Genomic DNA, 22603 nt, shown 5'->3' on the forward strand with positions numbered 1-22603 from the left:
ACCAAAGATGCCGACGAGACCCGTCGTTCTTGGCAGATCGGTGGCCGAGCGCAAACACTCGCCGATCAAAAGCTAGTACCGAGCTCAGAACGCGAAGTGCAGTCATTATGTAGACAAATAATGCACGCGCAGCAACATTCATCACGCCATATCACTACTTGGCCGACGCGCAGCACCGATCGTCGCTTGCGAACTGCCGCCCCACTGCAAGTAGGGACACACGGAGCGGTGAGCATCGCTGCCGCCCACAACCGGTGTCACACTTCGCCGCCGTGCAGCAGAGCCTGAGCGCTGCTTGGGATGGTGTACAAATATCACAAGAAAACACAAGATCGCCTTCTGTTCGAGCAGCGACAAAGCATGCCTGCTTATATTTCGAGCTTTCGGCAACGGCACGGCTCGCGGGCGCTCCGGGCGACGAGCTCTGCTGCTGCCTGGCTGCCGTAGTCGTCGCTAGGCCTATATCCTCTTTCGCATCGGAGCCGCAGCGGCCGGCGCTTCGGAAGTCGCCTGAGCTATAATAAAAGGCCTACTCTACACATCGCCTTACTGTCAACAGCATCATCTCACAATAAAATAATAGTATAGTAAATTACCGCGACGCCTTCAGCAGCGAAGCAAGCGGCCGCAAGGCGAGCCGGACTTCAACGTCGGGCGAGCGGTAGCTGCGAGGCGGTTGTGGCAAGAAGTTTGCTCGTATCACAGTCGTTACCTCTGCAAACAGCTCAGTACTGGTCAGCAATCCTCAAAAATGACACGTTTTTCACATTTCTCATCCCAGGGTTTATTCTTTACGTAGAGAACACACTTTAGCTCGTTTTTATAACGCCGGCAAACGGGATCCAGGCTGGCCGGCCAGCCGGCATGCTCGGCGTACTTGACGTTCGCACAAGAAGATACAAAACAGCCATGATAACCAGAGAGGATGCTTCCTAGATTAGAGCAACGACAATATGCCTGACCTGAGCAAAAGTTTGACTTGTCAACGTCGATCAAAAATTTATCTCTCTGCTCAGGCTGCTCTCCATGCCTTGAAAGGCATCCAGGGTCTTATGACACGTGCTTAGCTGAGTACACAAGCAGCAGAATACGTATTCAAATCAAAATTATCAGCGCTGTCACACTGAACCGTGTGGAGTTACTTGCCTGCTAAGATTAGGAAGCAGATCTGTAGACGAAGCAAACACCTGGAAGGGCTGTTCAGTTATTGGTAAGGAGACAGTGTGGGAGCAGAGGAAATTGTCTAGAACTTTCAGTGTCACTTATTGAGCAGAAATTATGCATTTGGTCTTTTCATGCCGTAATTGTCGCACCTGCATCGTAATGTACACAGCGTCAGATGTGGCTCTAATGCAGGTAAACATTCCGTGCACATGCATGTGCCTCTATATAGCTTCACGGAAGAGAACAGAAGGCATTTAGTTTTGTAAAAAGCAGTCATGCCCCATGGCAATTGGCAGATTGGGTGATTAAATACAGTTTCATACTTAACACAAATCAGACACTGGTACGGGTACTTTCTTGCAGCAAGCATTTTATCTGCTCAAAAGTGCATTCACTTTTTGCTATTCTTGTCCTTTGTGCTGTGCCTTAAGACGTTGCAAAACATTTCCCAACAGCCCGTCAAGCCTGTATGTTCACATGCAGGCTTTTTCTTGCTTTCATGTAGTAACCATAATGCAGTCTTACCTGACATATTCTGCAGCACTCTTTCACTGTTCGTGTTCACCAAGTTCAGTAAGAAGAAACTACGTTTGCTGGGAACGATTTTTAATCTCAAAGCATGAATTCAGCAGAAGACGCTGTTTCGAATAAGCATTGGAAGCTTACCACATTTTCTAGTGTATAAGTCGTGATTTTTTCATTTTTCCTCAGTGCATCTTATACAGTGACGGTACTTAATGCAGCGAAAAAATATGCCCCACCGCACATCATCTTTCGCCAGGCCCAGTAACTCTGCATGATAAGAGATTATTTGTGTAAAAGAAAAAAAATTGATATTTTTAATGTTACCTTTAGGATAAAATCGCATAGTATCTTCCCACAACTGAACGAAATGCAATGATGGCAGTGCTGCCACGTTCACTTTGGCCATGTTATCGCAAATTTTTTATTTCAGTGTCGGTTTCACAAGTGTCACTTCCATTCGCATTGTTGGATTTATCTCATGCACTGAAACGTGCTTCGCAGGCGTCGTGTTCTTGGTCAACATGAAGCTGCTATGAGGCGAACGAGCTGCGGTGCAAAGTTCAAGATGTGTGCCGTTCAATATACACTTGAGCACTAGCGAGAACCAGGAGGCAGGGAGGCAGTTTGATATGGGCAAAAAAAAATGATCAGACTTGCCCAAAACCACAAGTGCTCTCTGGTCGATAAAGCTGAGAAAAGAAGTAGACCGTGGGAAGAAGGCACGCTGGCCAGAGCTAGAGTATTATTATCCGCACATGGCAGCGGCTGCGAACATTTTTAAAGTGATAGCTTCTGTTCAGTAGAAGGCTTCTGTTCAGCAGAAAACTCGGCGCCAACCCGTCGCCATCCAGGATTGCGCTGTAAAACTCTGGATTGGTCAAAAAGGTGGCTACTTCATACTTCAGGCGGATTTGAAAAAATATGAAGTCAGATGGCTAATGTAGTCAGTAATAAGTTATGCTATATTGGCTTCCGATTAAGTCATGTCGACACTGATGAAAATGGGAGAATGAAATAAAGAAGGCATGGTAAATCTTTCCGGAAGAGCATTTTTTTAAACTACCAGGTAGCCATAGTCTTGAAGTCATAGATCTAGTTTTTGCACGATAAGCTATCATCCTTACGAGAACTAGATAACGATATTTCTGTCAGTGGCAACCTGCAGCTGCGATTGTTTTAAGAAGTGAGAAGTGAACTCCATTCCCAAATGGATGGCGCAGGAGCATCAGCTGCTGCGCCGTGCACAGCCAGGCGCTAATAAAATGACTCAGATCTAAAACATCCGCGTGAAGAAAACGAGTCAAGACAAAACTGAAATCAAGTTCGCTTCAGCACGCGTTCAGCGGCAGTCACCGTAAAGGCCGAACCGGAAGGAAACGTTTCTTCGGCGCCGCGTCACCGTTGTTGTCGCTCGCCGCCGCAGGAGGGGGCAGTCAAACATATGAGGGCGTACGAAGTGGGGACTCAGCACGGGCTTTAGGTATGTTTTCTTTCGTTTCTTCTTGCGTTCAGCTAGCGCACGAGATGCTTTGTCCTCCTCGCGCGTGCAAAAGTGGCGCTACAATGCGAATTTCTTATGAGTAAATATACGTGTGAGTATGCAAGCAAATAGACACAAATTTTATAAAGTTAAATGGCTATAAATACAAAGTTGCAGTGTTTATAGCCACAGACACATGCAAAGTATCGTATATATGCTATTCTTGTAAATAGGTGTCAGTATATGTAAATAAAAGCACATAAAAGTCCTCCTCTTTTTCTACAGTGTGTGCCCGATGTTCATCAACTCCACATCAATGAGCTTAAAATCTTTCAGGACCTCATAGAAAACTGAAAGAAGCAAGCAGCCGTACTGCACATAATTAACCGGTGCCAGTTTAATGCTGCTGCGAGCACGCCTCGTCAGCTTCCCGGACCGCGTCACTTACCCGCGCAAAACAATTTTCGTTAACCATGGAGCCACGAAACAACAAACGTAACAACTTACAACGCTTTATTCGTCTTGCAAGGAACAGCAATTAGTGGCGCGAACCCCTCAAGCAGCGCCTCAAGTATTAAAGTGGCTTTTAGGGATTGTTGGTCAGTGATCATGGTTAAAGAATGCAGCGCGAAAAGACAAGGACAAACGAAGGGTGCGTTCCAATTCTCTAGACGTCCGACAAGACGTCTAGTGTGACGTCTAGGAAGCCGTCTACATGCTTGTATATTGGAACGTGTCTACATCACGTGCCGCCTTGCGGCATATAAACTGAACTAACATTTGCGAATAGTTGCACTCCTATATTCTTAAAAATTCTTAATAAAACAAGTTAACGCGCTGCTAGTAGTTCCCTAGTTCTTATTTTATTTTTTTTCTGCAATAATGGTGCATTCATGGCTACCGCTTCAGCAGACTATCTCACCTGCAAAGCAGACGACCTCATCCGCACGATTTCCTCTCGCGCGATTCACAAATATAATCGTAGGTCCACAAAGATGGCTTTATTTGCCGCCAGTTCCTATAAAAATCAACTTGACGGAATTACTGACACTTGAAAGATGGTGCGTCTCCGGGCTCCAGTGCCCGCCAAGAGCACGGCTCACTCAGCTCTGACTGCACCAACTGCTCCGCCATTTTTAGACAGGGAGTTAGCCTGCATCGATGTGGACTTCGACGAAGCAGTCTTTTTGGACGGCTTCGTGAAAAAATGGAGCGCGTCTCAAAATTGCGGCTGTCCGGCAAGACATCTAAATAGACGTCTACTCGGGAGTATTGGAACGCACCTGAAGAAGCGGACAGCGCCAGTCCAGTCCAGTTCTTCGTTCGTCCTTGTCCTTCCGCGCTGCATTCTTTAGCCTCAAGTATGCCAGCCGCGATCCTCCAGGGATAAGCGGAGCGAACGCCTTGCGGTGGCTTTGTGGTAGAGCATCCGCCTCGCATTCGCAAGGTGCTGGGTTCGATCCCCAGTGCCGCCGGGTACCCACCGGTTTCTTTAATGGGTACAAGATTTCCCCTTGTTTGGTCCTCGGCTCTTCTAGGGTGAGATGCTTGGGAAAAGGGTTGTAGACCAAACAGTTGTCTTGACGAATGAGCGATAAGTTCCCCCTTCAAGCAACCCTAAATCCGCCTCGCGCGGTAGAAGCCCAACTTGTGGCTCTTTGCCCACAGTGACGGGATTTGAAGGCGTAGGCTCCTTTCCCAAGCATTGCAGCCCTAGGAAGCAGAGCACCAGGCCGGAGAATCGCATGTACCCATTTTGAGAAAACCGGTGGGTACCCGGCCGGCGGCGGCGAACCCACCACCTCCCGAAGCCGAGGCTGCCGTTCTTCCTTTATGCTTGCCAAGGAATTTGTTTTCGCCGTACAAGCGGCAGTGCTGACAGACATGACTTTGTGCTCGTTGCCAGTGGGTTGCTTTCGTTTTCATCGTCCAGCAGACACTCGTAGGAGCCGTTGCACTCAGGACCGTCTGACGACTGCCGAGGAATACACCTCCGTTCCAGGTCGTCGACATCGAAGACGACCAAAGCGGCTGGTCATCCAACATTTTCGATCTCGGGAGCTGAACCTCAGCCACTGAGCCACTCTGTCGTTTGGTTGGCCAGAACGAGAAAGAAGAAGATTATGGCGCTGAATGATCACGTGCGACAGTGAACAAAAAAATTGTGATGAAGAAGTTGACGGTGTGCGCCATTGGGAATTTCATCTGGTAGATTCCTCTCCTAGAATGTGAATTCACAACTTTTCTTTCTCCGTATTTTTTGTATTGTACAAATTCTAGCTCTGTGTCCCAAATTTTAGATTTAATTACACTCCATTCCCTGTACATGAGTGCGTTTGTATCCGCTATGCACCCTGGCCAATCCCCCGCCGTGGGTATGTGCCATTCAGCCCGAGGACATCATCATCATCATTTGTTAGGAGAACAACCACCACCTCTGGTTCACAGTGGGCAGCGGCACTAAAGTGTGAAGCAACACAGAAGAACAACAAGGACGCCACAAAAGAAGTTGTACGCCACCTCCGTACCCTCCTAGGCCTGGTGTTATATCCTAAAAGCGGCGTCGTAAACAACTCTTCGACACGTCACATAATGAAGAAGGTGCAATGCGAGAAAAGCGCCCTGGAGGGCGGTTGCGGAACATCTGGGCGACCATCTACTTTTTATCCGGTCCCGAACACGACATCACCGTCAGCGCAGAGCTTTGCCAGTTACCAGGTCAGCCTGTTCGAGTGTCCAGTGTGCCGGGACTACGCGCTACCGCCCATCTTCCAGTGCGAGAACGGCCACATAACGTGCTCATACTGCCTGCTCAGGCTGAGTCGTTGCTCCATCTGCGAGAAGCCAGTGGGCAGAATCCGCAACCGAGCCATGGAGAAGTTGGCACGGTTCTTGTCCTTTCCCTGCAAGTACGGATTGTACGGCTGTTCGGAGAAGCTCACTTCCTTGGAGAAGCCAGACCATGAGCTCTTCTGCAACTTCAGACCCTGCCCTTGCATTCTGGGTTCGGACACCTGTGCCTGGCAGGGTTCGCTTGACAAACTGATCTCTCACATTGAGAAGAGACACACATTTGTCCCCAGGTTTCAAGGAGAGCGCATTGTGATGTGTACGGGTGGTTTCAACCGTCCCAAGCCCTTCGGTTGGGTGGCCCTGCAATCTTGCTTCGGCCATCACTTCGTGGTGCAAATTAGGAATTACCAGCACGGATTCCCGCCCATGGAGCATCGCTTGTATGCCGCTGTACGGCTGGTCGGCCCGCGGAGGGAGGCTCTGAAGTTCGTCTGCCGCTTCGAACTCAGAACCCGATACCAGCGCCTAGCGTTGGACACCACGGTCCGCAGTGTCCACGATAGCATTGCCCTGACGCAAAACGGCAATGGAATCATCCTCGAAATGGACACCGTCAAGATGTTTGCGGACGGTAGCAACTTGAACATCGGCGTGAGCATCTACATTGCTTTCGGCCCGCGGCAGAAGGCTTCATGACAGCCTCTCGGTGCTTTACAAGAGACGGTCGTCTGAGAACACCACTGACAAATGTGTATCTTGTAAACACGCGAGAGACTATCTGAGTAGAAGTTTGGTCGCCGAGTGTGATTGTTCTGTGTTGTTGGATTTTGTGTACATATTTAAACCTGTGAGGACAAAAATCTTTAGTTGCGATGAAGCGCTGTGGCCCCTTTTGTGTTCTTGTTTGATAAAGTTTGAAATATTCTACAGTGGTCTGAAATATTCTAGTGGCCTAGGCGTCCGCTTCAGCTGCGGGAGGTGGTTGGTTCGAAACCCACCGACGGACACCCACCGGTAAAAATAGGTACAAGCCTCCCCCGGCCCGGCGCCCGGCTTCTTCAGGGGTGTGCGCTTGGAGGAGGCTCCGCAAACCCCGTTGCGCCCCTTCGGGGGCAACCTAGTTTCGAGCACTCAGCCTGCAAAGGTGGTTCGTGTTTAACTGCAAAGTGAAGAGTTCGACTCAAAACTCGTACGCTCTAACCAGCGTGTCTCAAGACGCGAACGCGTCCTGAGACACGCTGGAACGCCTCCGCTCACCTCTGCAAACGGCCGGCAAAGCTACCGCTCCAGCCGATTGCCGTTGGAAAAAGCGCCGCGCCGCGGATGAAGCGAGAGTTACGTAAGAAGGGGTAGAAACAGTTTCTTACTATTACCTATAGGGAAAGCTGGCGGCCCGTCTATGGGAGTTTGCATGGCGACCCCTCGAGACCACTTCAGCCACCATGGGCGCTCAAAGCATCATGGGGCGGTGAGCTACATGTTGCGGAACTGCAACTTTGGGCAAAAAATAATAGAAAAATAAAGCTGTTTGATAACTAGAAGCATCCTAACATTCAATATCTTGTCTAATGATTGCAACAAACGAGCAGAAAAGCATTTAAGTGCAAAGTTTGCCCAAAATAAGAGATGACTAGCTTTCCTATTGGCCAAGTGATGAACAATACAAAAACAAATATTTCGTGCTCAACAGGCGCGTTTTTAAAAAGAAATATGTTTTCAAAAAAAAATTTAGTTGGCTAATTACTTCAAAAGGTTTTTTAATAACATTTTGGAAAAGTGAAACCTTTTATTGGCGTTGTGTGTCGTTGTGGTTTCACTACTATGGTTTTTACACTCTGCATTCGCGCGAAAGTCGTCTGCGCTAAAGTCCCTTTATGAGCTTTTCTAAAAAAAGCTAAGTACCGAAAACGTTTGCGGCGCCGCCGACGCACACTATTGGACAGCGCCCACTTCCGGTTGGGAACTAGTTCCGTTCCGCCATGTTCTTCCTAAGTCGTCCGGCTGCATAGTTTGACGGCGCTTGCACGCTACGTTTCTTCGTGACGCGAGAAGCGCCCGGACTAACCTCCACTGATCGCAGTCGTGCAGAGCTGCATCTACGTTTTTCCAGATTACTGTAGATAATCCTGACCTGGTTGTCTCGAAGTATCCTTGCCGGCTTTAAATTGAGCGATGCCGCGAGCGGCCGGCATTTCGTAGTTCGGCTACTGACGAGCACGTCTGTTGCTTACGGCGCCGCCGAGTGATTCAGTTGTTTTGCGGGCGCAAGTCAGCACAAATAAAGAGCTTCGTTTGCAAGTTTTGTTGCTGTCTTCCTGACCGCTGGACTGCCGTCACTACAACGTGACAGTATAGTTGTGCTGGCCACGGACATTCAGTGGAGGTGACTTTATATTTGTCGCTGTTTGCTGGAAGTCACTTTAGTTTATCGGGCTCCTTTTTTGTGTCCGCAGGAGCAGCCGAAATTCCGGGCTGTTGCACCTTCGGGTACTCAACCCAGTCAGGAAAAGGTCTGGCGTTGTTCTCAGTGCCGCTGGCGAAGAACGATATTGTGCGACAGAAAGCGTGGCTCCACAGGATTGGGAGAAAAAATTTCAAGCTGACGAATTCTAGCAAGTTATACGATGTAAGCTCAATTCCTGTTTTCCATCGTTGAGATTCGATGCTCTAGTAGCAAACTATGGCTGGCGAGTCAGAATTGCTAAAGCTCCCAGCTCGCACTATGCTTGACGATTGTTTGATTACGCGCTGCTGTCCGCCTTTGTCATTTCGTAAACATGCATGTCAGTTCAAGTATGCGCGCGTATTTTAGCCTACGGCCCCACTCCGGCACCTACTGCAGCCTGTCCGTTGAGATCAAGTAGCCAAAACCTTTTCGCTCAGTAATGCGCCCTGAAACCGTAACCTCTTGCGAAGTGTTCTGCGGTACGCCCTGCCAATTCTTTAACAGTACCGCGCGACCGTCGACCAGCCGGCTTGTCAGCGCCTGATGACAGCGCTGAGCGGCAAAACGAGCGAGAACCAGTGCATCTGAAACAAATGCGCTTATTCTCGCTTGATTCGCGCTCCGCGCCATGATAAGGCGTTGTTCAGTCGACGCTCGCGCGGTACTATTAAAGATTGGCGGTGTGTACATAACTCGCGCTCCAATTAGATGAATTTACATGTGTTCACACTCGCGCATAGCATGTCTGATTTATTGGAGTGTCTGCTGCACAAGTGCTCTACGTGCCAAAAGTTTGTGACGCGGGCGCAAAGGAATTTTATTGCTGTGCGAAACCAACGGTCAGTCTCAGCATCCAGTGCCCATAATATTCCTTTCATTCTATTCCCACCATACAAGTAATCCGCCAGGCAGCACCGTAATTATTTCGTGCATACCGGCACCCCGCAGACATCGGCTTCCGTCTGTCCTAGAAATTCATGAAGGCACTTCAGTGTGTTCACCTGCACAGCTAGGTTTTTGTATTTTTCATCTTCATATATATTCCTAATACGACTACCCTTCTTTAAAGCTCCATTTTACTGAAGATCAATTCGAGCCCATAATTCTGAGGAAGCTTAGCATAAAGAAACAAATGCACTGCTGTCCCGTCAATATTCTCTCACCGGCCAGCAAAACTGCCCCGCAAACCGCCACAAACCGCCGTTGGTAGTCTTTGCAATAATATGCTATATATAAAGTTGCACGCGTGTCCGTGTTCTCTCGCGAACTGGCCGCCGCACCACAACTGCAGTTTTGCCGCACTCGCTGTCTCCGACAAAACTGAACGCAAATCACATTCGGAGCGCATTACTGGCACGTTTCCCTTCTTCTCATACCAAGCTCATTTACTACATTTTTCACTGCTCCTTACAGCAAAGCCGCGACTCTGCAAGGTCCGCCGATCCAGTGCATACAACCGCGCCATCGGAGCGCGTCAGGAAGAACATGGCGGACGACGCGAGCCGCAGGGGAAAGGGCGGTAGGAGAGGAGGGACTTGTCGCTACTTAGCAAAGCTGATCTAGGGACTTTAGTCTGCGCGCACACGAACAGCGTTTTCGGAATGAAACATCTCAGTAGTGCCACTTCGTATTCCCGAAAAACTACGACTGTCTCGCAACAAGTAGTTCACCGCCCCATGATGCTTTGAGCGTCCATGGTGGCTGAAATGCAGCGCCGCCAGCTTTCCCTCTAGGTAATAGTAAGAAACTCTACGGGTAGAAAGCAAGAAGCTGGCACGTAGTGTAGGAGAAGGACAGAGTCATTGCTACCACGTGCCATGCGCAAGCAGCGCTACCTAGTGTACCTCGGTGCGCCGCAGCGCAGCAACTAACTGAAATGAGGCGTACCGACGGCTCCCATTTGAAGCGGGCGATGCGGCTGGCAATGTAAAAATGGAGGACTTAAATTGCCCCCATTAGGTCGTAGAAGTTTAGAACAAGCTCGAAGCATGGAGGAAAGGATGAATGGCTCGCAGAAACACGTGCGTTCTCTGGCCAATTTATTAACTGCAGGCTGTCACTATAAGAATTTTTTTTCGTTTGGCGAATTATCGAACAATCCACTTTTCTGTTCCACACCGTGTTATTTGGCGTGGCTTGTTTTGGAAATTGCTCGCTCGTGCGAGTGCCGCCAGGTGCTTCCGTTCTATTCCATGCCCAAGAACCAGTACGGAAAGGAGGAAGAATAGAAAGTAGAAGAGGATGAAGAAGAAGACTACGCGCAGGGATTGACCACCGTACCTTGGCCAGTCCCCCCGCGTGGGTATGTGCCATTATCATGTGGTGAAGAAGAAGAAGAAGAATCGTTCGTGCGCACCGGTACGCGCCAATATTTAGAATCCCCCGTCGTGGGTATGTGCCATGCCACCAAGGCACAACAACAACAACAACAGCATCCCGCCCATCTCTTTAAGCATTCGGTGATTCGAACGTAGGCACTACGCCGAGCGCTCCTTGTTTTGCGACGAGCAGCCATTTTTCAAGACCGCTCCTCCCTGGCGCGCTCGCGCAACGTCGGCGCGCACCGCCGGGCCAGCCGGGCCTCCCGACTCCTCGGTGTTGGCGTGGCCCCGTCGGGAGAGTTCGCCTGCTGCCCCGGGAACTCCGGCCACAGCGCTGGCTCTGCGACGTGGTCACCTGGGCGGCCACCGATCTCTGAGCTCTGCCAGGGCCTCGTCGTATCGGTCCGACGCTGTGGCAGCAAACACAGGGGATGAAAGGTAAAGTGGCCGCCGCCACCGGGCTGCGAGTCAGCAGCAAGTCTGGCCCTGCCGTCAGCCCGTCGACCACCACTGCGCTCTAGGAATGGGGATTAATGAATGTAAAGTAGGGACTTAGGAATGAATGGGGAATGATGAATAGGGATTTATGAATGTAAGAAAGACCAGTTTATGGGAAATAACCCATTACACTATCACGTCATATCCTTAAGGTGGAGCTTAAAGGTGCACTGAAGAGGATTCTGAACTTGTCTTTTTGCCGCGGGAACTCGATCTACACGTTCCTAGCATTCTCAGAAACTGCAAATTATTTCTCTGTATGGCCGATTTTCCTAATTAAATCGAATTAACGTCCGGCTCCCGCCCTTTTTTTTTGAATTCTGCCTCGTACGATGGGCGGAGTCGACCAACGCGTGAAGTTCCTTTCAGCCAGCTCCGTGGAGGCTTTGCTTTCGCTTTATTTTGTTTTTAGGTTTCCATGAATAAATAGTTTCATTCGCAGATAATATAGCCGCAAAATAAGCGCGCAGAAATAAAAATACGCGCGGACTATTTGCTACTACGGACTACTACGTATTACTCCGCCGATGGCAGAGCGGCAAGCCGCCACGGGACTGGGTGAAAGGCACTCCACGCGTTGGTCGACTCCGCCCACCGTACGAGGCAGAATTCAAAAAAAAGGGCGGGAGCCGGCCGTTAATTCGATTTAATTTGGGAAATCGTCCATACAGGGCAATAAGTCGCAGTTTCCAAGAATGCTAGGAACGTGTAGATCGAGCTCCCGCGGCAAAAAGACAAGTTCAGATTCCTCTTCAGTGCACCTTTAAGTGTCCTCTCCATTTTGGTCCTATATATTTCAAGCCTGTTCAACACATGTCAATATAGTGATATTTGTGAATGTGGGCTGCGAGGAACAAGTAAGACAAATCTGAAATAGAATCCATTTTTCTGCAAACGGTCCTCAATGTACTTAGACATTTTCGCGTGTGCTTATAAATCTTAACACGTGCTTAGAAGAAGAAACAACACGTGTTACTTTTCTACTTTATCTTGTCTCCCGACCTAAAGCTATCGTTGTCAGCACATTTTCAAGTTTAGGCACTGTTTTCTCATCAGTACTAGCACCAGCCGCTATCACGCACTCAAATTTTTTAACGACGCAAACTCCGCGACAGAGGAACGACTAGATCAGCCTTTAACATCCACTGCTCTCCATGCATGGAGGCCAGTGAGGCTCGAAGAAGTACCTCTTCCTCGCTTCGAACGTACCCACTTAGTATTGCTGTATAGTTCCTTGCAGGCTGATAACAAAAAATGATAGCGTGCAATCAGTTTGATGCGACAAATTTGTGTTAACAGCATATATTGTACATATCGATTTTACATTTGTCGCCCTCCCTTTCCTCTTTGAATTTTGTGTCGCCGTCGCTACTTCATTCTGCTCCTGCGTTCCACTTCTATAAGTGGGGGCGCTGGAGTGTAGGCTTCTGGAAGCACGAAGGAAAAACATATAGGAGGGAGTGCAACTCCAAGCGGCCAGCCTTCCCAAGCAAGGTGCTCGTGAAGCCGCTCCCTCCTCCATTTTTCGCTGTCTGAGCGTGTCCGTCTGTTCGGGTGCTGGTATGTTTTAGTGCGTGCGTCTGCGCGGCCCATGGCGTGGGCGTCTACATCACACCAATTATCACACCAAAACGCCTCAGTAGAATTTTGAAACCATGGGTGAGGTCCGCTCAGGTTCATTATCGAAACAAGATATCGCCAGAAAGCACGCTTATTGGCTTGACACTTTGCGACTCGCGATCGGAAAGCTCCAAAATCTGGCAACATACGTGCGACCTTCGCTTCGCGACTTGCAGATGTGGCGGTCGCGCGCTATTCTCCATGGCACGTCGCATGCGTCACCTGTCGAAGGGCAATTCCGTCTTTGTACTCTCAACGGAGAAGAGCGCTTTCGCCCCGCAAGCGCAGTCACCTTGAGTTTCATCGGGACCATCCGCTTTCGGGAAATTTTCACTGTTGATTTTCCCTTTCCCTCAACAGCTGTCGCGGTGCCGTCCCGAATTAATTTGCCGGCCCTCGCATCATCATGTACAGCCTTTGTCAAAAGTTTGGAGCTCAGGGGGTTTTGTTTTGAGCCACACTGTGTCGCTCTTAATGAATCTCTAGCGCTCCAAATTTCCTCAATGTGAGAAGATTTCTGGTACTGCCTCCTGCAATAGTGAGGACTTCCAGGAATGCTCCTGGAGTCCCAATATAAAGGTTAGAAGTGAACCCCCTGGGCTCTAAACTTTTGACAAAGACTGTACACCTGTCCTAGCATTACTAAAATGCTTGTCGCGTTCGCGTTTTTTCTTGCGTAGCGACGCTACTTGCGCTTCGCTCACAGTGCTAGGCGGCGGCTCAACTGTCCAATTGTTCACTCCTGTGGTTCCGTCTGAGCACCAAAGCTCATTTTCCTGCTGGCTTTCTATCGGAACAGCATCCTCCTCATTCCGGGCAACAGAAACAATCTCGTCTGTACGGCACTTTTCAGCGAACGTTGCGCTCTTGCCTGGCGCTTCACTGCTGCCGTCAGGCGATCCCGTTCACTCTTTGTGCCGCTTAGTACCGCCTCAACTTCCTGACTGCTAGTGCTCGCCAGCTGCACCAGCGGTGTCCCTTCTCTGGCTCTGTCATTTTTTTCACACCGAACCTCACTGCATTCTTTCTGGCGCGGGACCTCTGTCTTATCTGCCAACGCGCTATCTGTCTCAGGGCTAACAGTAAGCGTGTCACACCTTTCTTTTTCCTCGCAAAGGTTTCGCTTTTCCTGTTCTTTCTCCACGCGGAGGCTTTTCTGCGGAATAGTTTCACACTTCTCGCCTGCCTCCTTGTTGAGAAGAGGTACCACTTGCTTGGGACAACTGCCCGACCTCTCCCTCAACCCCATATCTAACTTACTGAGCTCAGCCTTTAGCTTCAGTAATTTTGCTTCATTCTCACGTTCGCGCTGACGCCACTTTTCCTCTTTCTCGTTCTTCCTGCTGTCTGAGCTGCTCTTTTTCCTGCTTTTTTTGCTGTCTGAGCTGCTCTTTCTGCTGTCTGAGCTGCTCTTCCTTTTTTTGTTCGATGAGGCTCTAAGCTTCACTGAGCTCCTCGTCATCTGCCCCCAAATCAGTAATTGCCTGAATTATCACGGGTTTTCGTGCCAAACCCCTTGTCTCAATCCCCAATTCCTCACACAACAGCAACAGGTCCGGCTTCTGCAGTTTCTGTAGGTCCATGATAGTTCTGAGTCTGAGCTATTTCCAAAACAACTATGCAAAGATACCAAACCTCTAGGATTTAAGCACAGGTGTCTACCAGTTCTAAATTTTAACCCTCTTTTAGAACCTGGTCCACATCAGAGGAAAAGCCAAGCACTCACCCACACACGTGATCATGTTCCGAGAAGCTACACACTCGCTGGCCGACCGTTGTTGCCGCTTGTAGCCTCAGATCCCCATCGCTGATCCACAGTTGTTAGGTCTTCGTATCTCAGGCTTCGAATCCCACCGCTACCAACCAGTTATTGAGGTTTTATCATGGTTTTACCATGGATAACTATCCATGGTTTTACCATGGATAGTTATTGAGGCTCGGGTTCCAGCATCCTTAGGGGCTCGTATAGGTTGAGGAATGGTCTGAAGCTTCGTAGTTTGGGGATACGAAAACAAGCAGGTTTAATGGCACTTTTTTAAGACACTTATTTACATAATGAAAGGCAGAAAAGCAAAGAAACAAAAATTAAGAGTTCAAAGCGTCGAGCGACTGGATGAGCCTGTTACCCAAGGCCGAGAGCCACTGGATGAACCTATTACCCAAGGTTCAGAGCCAGTGAACCTATTACCCAAGGTTCAGAGCCACTGGATGGACCTATTACCCAAGGTTCAGAGCCTTCGAGCTCACTTTGGGCGCAGGTTAAATAGCCCAAGGCTCCGCCCTTTCACCATGCGGCAATTCATCGCGACACAAAGATCGGCACTACACAACACAGCAAACGAAGACGCCTGTTGAAGAGTCCACCCGTGGGAACTGGCGAGGAGGAAACGTAAGTCTGCAGCTCTTTCGCACTGCGATGCAACCATACTGTTAGCAGCTCGTGTCCATCGAACACAAGTGGGGCATGATGGCGCCGCGGCCGCAGCTGCTCTGGCTTCCTCTGATTCGTTCCGGGTCTTCTCAGACGAAGTGAATTCCTTTCTTCCCTTGTCGTATAGTCGGTCGCTTCTAGAAGGGTAGGTCGTTGGCAACGAGCCGAGCGTGGGAAGAGCTCCATCGACCATTTCCCAGCTAGTCATTCTTTTTGGTGGGGTCATCTTGGGGTCAAACGACCTTTCGAAATTTCCGCTATTGAATCCGCCACCGTTATCATCGCGGGTCTCAAGTTGGGTCGTGACAATCTGTTGAACTGTACCTCCTTCGTCAACCACCCGTCGAGCGTATTCATACCGCCTCATCTACGTTTCCCAAGGGCTCAGTCCGTGGGGTCGACTCTCAATGGAGCTCTTTGAAAATGCTTCAGAACCGCTGTTCTGCAGGTGTGATTGCTGTACATCGATGCCGCAAAATGGTCGACGGAGTAAAGATTCCTACAGAGTCCGTCATACACATTTGTAGGAATATCGTGCTCTTCAGGGATAAAACTCTCGCCACTCGTCTTTTGAGTAGATGCATTTAACTATCGGCCCCTTCAGTGTGAGAACCGCTGGAGATTAGCCACAATGGCAAAGCCTGTAAATCGGTCTTACGTTGCTGTGCATGTTGGGAAAGTCATGGTAGGGGGAATGTCCCAAATAACAAGAGGAATGCTGTTTGTGTAGAGGTGCCTACTCTGCTAACCCGCCTGACTGTCATGCACGAGCTCAAAGAGTTCATGTGCTTTAACTAAGCGACAATTAAGCGTCTTTGCACACGGCGAGAAGCTTTTGCCGCTGTCAAACAAAGAGCCTCAGGCGGATCTAGTGTGGCGCCCAAATGCCCTTCCATAATGAATGCCAGTTGGCCGCAGGCAATCACAGCGGCATTGTAAAAGCTATGATACAATGGAACGCGCTATGGAAACCATAACGTGCATTTCCCAGGTCATCAGATGTCTAATCTGCTGCAAGTGCCCACTGCTCCGCTCTTGTCTTCTTTGGCTTCGGAAGCTCCTTCACCTTCTGTGCCCAGCCATTGCGCCCCACAGGGCCAAAGTCATTATCAGCGACCAACGACTACTGAGGTTTCTCTACATGACAGCGCTATGGACGTATCCTTTATTGCCTCTTTTGATATGGAATCGGATATTCACGCTCAGAAACGCAGTGGGTCTCCTTTTAGTTTTGCAGGGCCATCTTTTTCCGAGTCGAAGTCAAATAAAACCCGCGCTAGTCAAAATCCCGAGACCAGGATTCTAGGAAAGGCAGTGGCCGTTGTGGCACACCCGCTGAGATAGGTCGTTAAGTGTAATCCAGTGGAATTGTCGTTTTATATCCTGAGCTTCAACATTTTTCAAACGTCTTTGCGATCAGCTTCTTCGGGATTTAACTGCGTTACAGGAAACATGGCTGTCTAAAGATTTCAGTTATCATCTCAGACATTACCATTCGTTCCGGCTTTACCGGTCATCACGATGGGGAGAGTAGTTAGTGCTAATTTCTTCAAAGTTTTGTCACGGGGGCATGCCTTTTTTTTCACTATGCGGAAAATCAGTTCAAATCATTCTGGTTGATATCAGTATCCCAGGTCAACATCCATTTACTATAGCTAAAGTATATTTCCCATCAGGTGTCTATGACACTTGGCCCCCTGACTCACTCATGTGTAGTTGCCGATCTGGGGTTTTATTACTTGGAGACTTCGATTCGCATCATGTGACGTGGAGGTTCAAAAACAGGTAGCTTCAGCTCCAGATTATTTGGTGGGGTTCCTGACGACAACACGTTGTCTACAACAATTCAGGATTTCATACAATTGTCTGTGGTCAATGCCGCTCTACATTAGACTCAACATTTCCTCTCCAGGAGCGTCTGCTACGTCTTCGTCCCCTGTTGACAGTGCAGAAACAGTGATCGTCTACAGATTAGTTTCAATCCTGTATGCAAGTTAACGATTTCCCAAAAACAACAACACTCCATCATAAACTACAGTCTCTTTAAAGACACTCTAATATCAGCTCTCTAAATCGCATCAGACCTAAGTGCCGAGACAAGCGCCGTAGGCAAGGCAACACATCTATGCCTACTGTTAGAAAGTGCAAGGCGAAAGTCTGAATTTTTTGTCAAGGGAAACAAGAGTGCAGCTGCAAATAATCTTCCTTCCGCCAATCAACTTCCTTATTTCGGCTACCTTGCAATTATTTATTTCCTTTGATAGCTCTGCCAGTTCTCTTTTGTCAGTTGAGTTAGATGCCCTCGTGCTTTGGCATTTCTTAAACCGATTTATCGTCTCCTGTGACAGCTTGCTGTATACTGTCGAAACTTCGTACCACCTGCTTCTACTGCACTCTCCATAATGATAGCTGAGGGATTATGGTTCACTCTTTCAACATTAAGATCGTCTTCCTCAGTTAGAGCCGAATATTTGTTCTGCAGCAATATCCCAAATTCCTCGACTTTCCCTCTTACCGCTAACTCGTTAATGGGCCTCCGCTTCACTAATTTCTTCCGTTCTCTTCTGAGGTCTAAGCCAATTCGACACCTTACCATTCTGTGGTCGCTACAACACGCCTCTTCCAGGACCTCCACATCCTGCGCCATACCAGGGTGAGCGCAGAATATGAAGCCTATTTCATTTCTAGTCTCACAATTGGGGCTCTTCCACGCCCACTTCCTGTTCTTTCGTTTCCGGAAGAATGTATTCATGGTCCGTAATTTCTCTCTCCAAACTCTACTAATGACTCTCCCCTGCTATTCCTAGAACCTGTGCCATATTCACCTCCCGCCTGGTCTCAAGCATGCTTCTTGCCTATCTTCGCATTGAGGTCACCCATCACTACAGTATACTGTGATTTTGCTTTGGTCATTGCTGATTCCGTGTCTTCATACAAGGTTTCAACTATCTGGACATCATGACTGCATGTAGGCGTGTAGGCCTGCACCACCTTTAGCTTGTACCTCTTATTAATCCTAATTACAATAGCTACCTCCCTCTTGTTAATACTACAGAACTCCTCTTTGTTGCCAGCTATATCCTCATTGAGGAGAAATCCCACACTAATTATCGTCTGTTCGCTAATCCATGATAGCACAGTACGTACCGGGCTTTAGTACTGCATACGCTTCATCTGTCCTAACCTCACTAAGCCTCGTGACATAACATTTCATACCCACTAGTTCCTCGAACAGCACTGCTAGGCTAGCTTGAGTGGATAAGGTTCGAGCGTTAAACGTTGCCAGGTTCAGTTTCCAATGGTGGCCTGTCTGGAGCCAGAGATTCTTAGCAACCTTCGCTGCGTCACAGGTCTGACCACCGCCTTGGTCACCAGCTTCTCAGCCTCTGAGGCTGAGGGCTGAGGGTTAATTGGTTTGTTTACAGAAGGTTGTGGCTAAGTACTACTCCAGGGTGTCCAAATCCTGCTGTGGTGAGGTAGTGCATCCTCGGTTCTGGTCACCGAGATCAGGCTGCACCTCAGGCCTGGTTATGGGATTCTGTCGACACGCGGATTTTTTTTTTTATTAATTCGCGAGCATTATATGGCTACGTACGTACGTGTTATCAAAAAGTTTCCGCATATTTGTCCGCACATTCATGTCGTTCCATAAAGATAAATGAAAAAAAGTTTATTGCATTGGGCAGTGGGTGAAGAAATCTCAAGAAATTGCAGATTTGGTTTATGTGGAGCAATTAATTATTTTAATGCTAAAAACCCACTTAGACGTGGCCATAGCCATGGACGTCAATATAGTACTTGGACGTCAGAATAGCAATTGCGTCGTACAGTATGTGGGCATTTTGCCTTCACATTGATCGAAAGCGGTCCGCCGCAGTGATCTCTAAGCAAAAATTTTAAATATAAAAAAATACAAAAAATAGAATTAAAAAACAAAAATACGAAATGCAAAAGAATGGAAGGAGAAAAAGGGGACAGGGAAATGTTCACGCATTTCCGCTCTTAAGCAGATGTAAGTGCAATTCTGTATTTTTTTTTAATTTAAACCCGGTGAAGAATTAGCGCTGGGATTCGAACCCAGTCTCCTTTCACGCGAGGGAGACTACCTCGACGCCAGCGCTGCGGTTTTTTTTTCTTTTATGCTATTTATTCTCATGGTTATGTACAGAAATGATATATATACAGGGCGTCCCAGCTAAATGTAACCAAGCTTAAAAAAGACGAAGCGCCCTAGCCAAGTGAGACCAACTGAGGGCTGTTGCCAGTCGCGTGTCCTTGTCTGCGGTATTTTTTTATTATGCAAACGTAATTAATTAGCACAGACTAATTAGCTAACTTTTCAATTATTTCCTTTAGGAAGAAAGTGTGAATGCAGGATTTTAGACCCCATAGAGAAATAACCGTTTGCCGTGTTTGCAACCAAGTACCACTGCTACAGCTTCTTTTATTTGCCTTAAAATAAAGCCCGCGAAATACAAAAAGAACCACGTGGTAGGGAAGCAGTTTCAGCGCTCCCGAACTACCGGTCAAGCAACGACATCCGCTTATCTTTGCAATGCTGTCCCGAGCAGGGTTCGACGTTTTGCGATGGTTGCGGAATATACGCCAGCAACTCTCGCATGGGCACCGCTTCTTCAGGGTGTGACGGTGCAAGTTCGGCGGCCCGGCCTATCAATTGAGGCGAAGTTTCGCGTGAAAAACCGCTGCATGCGAGCCGCGCTTCACTTCCTTGAAAACCAGCGCCCGCTTACTTTCCATAACGCATAAGCAGTTCCTGGCGCATATCCCCCCACCACCTCAAAACGTCGAACCCTGTTTGGGACAGCGTTGCAAAGGTAAGCGGATGTCATTGCTTGACCAGTCGTTTGAGAGCACTGAAACTGCTTCCCTATCACGTGGTTCTTTTTGTATTTCGCGGGCTTTCTTTTAAGGCAAATAAAAGAAGCTGTATCAGTGGGACTTGGTTGCAAACACGGCAACGGTTATTTTTCTATGCGACCTACAATTCCTGCATTGACACTTTCCTCCTGAAGGCAATAATTAAATAGTTAGCTATTTATTCTTTGCTAATTAATTACGTTTGCATAATTAAAAAAATACCGCAGACTAGGACACGCGACTGTCAAGAACCATCAGTTTGTCTCACTTGGCTAGGGACCATCCTGATTTTTTTACAAGCTTGGTTACTATATATATATGTATATATATTGCCGCGAGTCTTTGAAGAGTTTGTTGTGTTTATTTGTTCATGCTTCAAGGCTGCCGGCACTCCGCTTTATCGCTTCGTTTGTGACGCAAGACGCGCCTAGAATTATCTCGATGGATCGCATCCGGACGGAGCCGACTCCAGTTTGTGCCAGAATGTTCTAGTAACTTCTAAAGCTTTATCTCGAAGATTCGCTATCGGCTTTAAAAAGAGCACGGCCGACAGCGGCGGGCATTCTGTTCGACGACCGCCGAGCACGCTAGTTGCTACGCTGAGAAACGCCTCTCGGTGGCGTCAACTTTCCGCCTTTCAATGGCAGAGCGCAGCTATATAGTTAAGTCCACAATCCTAGCCGCATGTTTTTTTGTTGCTCTCGTCGCGAACCCACCGCGCACGTTTGCTCGCAGGCTAACCATAGAGAAAGATATTGGTAAAGAGCGGACACTCCCATAGGGCCCAGCGGCCCATTTGACTGCAGCGCACCAAGCGGGCGGAGTCTCATAACGTCCGGTTTCGGTTTCAGGCGCGCAGTTTGAATGTCTGCATGCGCTGCGCCTCGCTGCCTGGGGCGACTTCCGGTTCCGGTTTCAGGGGCGCGCCGTTTGAATGTTAGCGTACGCCGCGCCCCGCTGCGCCCGTCGCATTTATGTAACTTTTTCCTTATGGAGAGAAATAAAGCGCTGTTTTTTTCCTTCATTTAACGAATCGTTTGTAACTTCGTGCCTACGTTGGAGGACGGATTTGTTCTGCGTGTTAGAACCACTTTCTGACGCACCTTAACGGCGAGCGTGCATCGTAACCACTTCATAAATATTCTGTCCCTGTAATGTGCAAAGGTGGGAGTTCTTTCACAACAAATTTATTGCCATAAAAGAAAAAAAAAGTGGACATAAACAAAACCGCAATCCAGGAGTCCATCGCAGAAGTCACGCTTATGAAACGCCGCAGCATCTATTTGTATAAAGACCTGTAAAGCACGAAGCCTTTCCTACTGTCTTGATGGCCGCCTGTTAATTATCCACGTTGGTTGGCATTCCCAAAGTGCGACCTCAAATGGTAAGCTTTTATTAATCCCCATGCATTTTCTATGGTGTCCGTCTGGCCTTCCGGTGACCGTGCTAGCTGCCGCACACCACGACTTCCAAGAGCAACCCTGACTCTCTTCGAAGTGTGCGCAGGACCTCTGTCCCGCTGAAATAGAAAGCATTTAACCCACAATAGTCCGCCAAGGACGCAGGGCAGGACACGTTCTCAATATTGTTCGCTTAACAAGGCAAGGGTCCGTCGATTGTCACTATACAGGTCTGAGCCCTCTCATTGACTTGCGGCTCAGACAGCCTCTCCTTAAAAAAAAAAGTTACATTAATGCGACGGGCGCCGTGAATGCGCACCGTCATCGCTGTCGCCGGGCAGCGCGCCGACTACGGCGGCCATGCGGCGGCTGACGAGCGCAAGCGGCGAAAAGCGGCCGCCCGCGGCCAAGCTCAGCAAAACCAGTTACTCACGCGAAACGAGCTATCAGACAGGCAAGCGGAGGAATATAGGACGCGCATGCGCCTAATCATCGGCCATCAAAGCCTCGACGCGGCCACTGCGCCGCGTAGTGGCGCAGAGGCAGCTTGAAGACGCCGCTCCGACGTCCCGCAAAATTTTGTCCTCGATGGTACATACATACGTACTACAAGAGTAAGGTTTTTGAGCTTTTCGTGCGTCATCTTTTTCCACCAGTCTTGAAAACTACGGTCCCGTACTTGCTGCGCGGGAACGGTCGTCTTCGCCGTTCGCCCACTTTCAAAAAAGTACTATCGCGCCGGAATGAAACGCGAACACGGGAACGCGTGGCCTGTGGCTAATTTTGGTACAGCGCGCGCCGTCTAGCAGCGTCCGCGATAAGCTGCTGACGTGTGCACTGGGTTGGTGGCTTCTTCCCCAGCCGCCCTGTGTGCAGCTTTTGTGCCTAGAAGTGCAGCCTTCGCTCGACTTGCCGCGGTTTGGCAATCCCCGTCTAGCTCCAGCATGGCGCTAGCCGTGTTTCCTCGATACCAACACTCGCCAGTCCACGATCTCGGCGAGCGGGATGACGTTGCGGTTTTCTCTTTCTTTGATGACCGCGTTATCT

General features: G+C 48.8%; 1 protein-coding gene and 1 long non-coding RNA gene across 2 annotated transcripts in view; both read right to left on the reverse strand.

Annotated features, from left to right (window-relative positions):
• The window catches only part of LOC149354127 (uncharacterized), a 532700-nt gene that overhangs the window by 179735 nt on the left and 330362 nt on the right, over positions 1-22603 (reverse strand). The gene's annotated exons all lie outside the window — the stretch shown is intronic.
• On the reverse strand, positions 10892-14696 carry LOC149354128 (uncharacterized). Its single transcript, XM_089577462.1, has 2 exons — positions 14574-14696; positions 10892-11246 (listed from the first exon to the last, which is right to left on the reverse strand). Exons 1-2 carry the CDS (start codon positions 14587-14589, stop codon positions 10927-10929), a joined length of 336 nt encoding a protein of 111 aa, XP_089433588.1. The 5' UTR covers positions 14590-14696; the 3' UTR covers positions 10892-10926.

Source organism: Amblyomma mixtum, chromosome 3 (genome assembly GCF_055824585.1).
Source record: "Amblyomma mixtum isolate Tamu chromosome 3, ASM5582458v1, whole genome shotgun sequence".
Lineage (NCBI taxonomy): Eukaryota > Metazoa > Arthropoda > Arachnida > Ixodida > Ixodidae > Amblyomma > Amblyomma mixtum.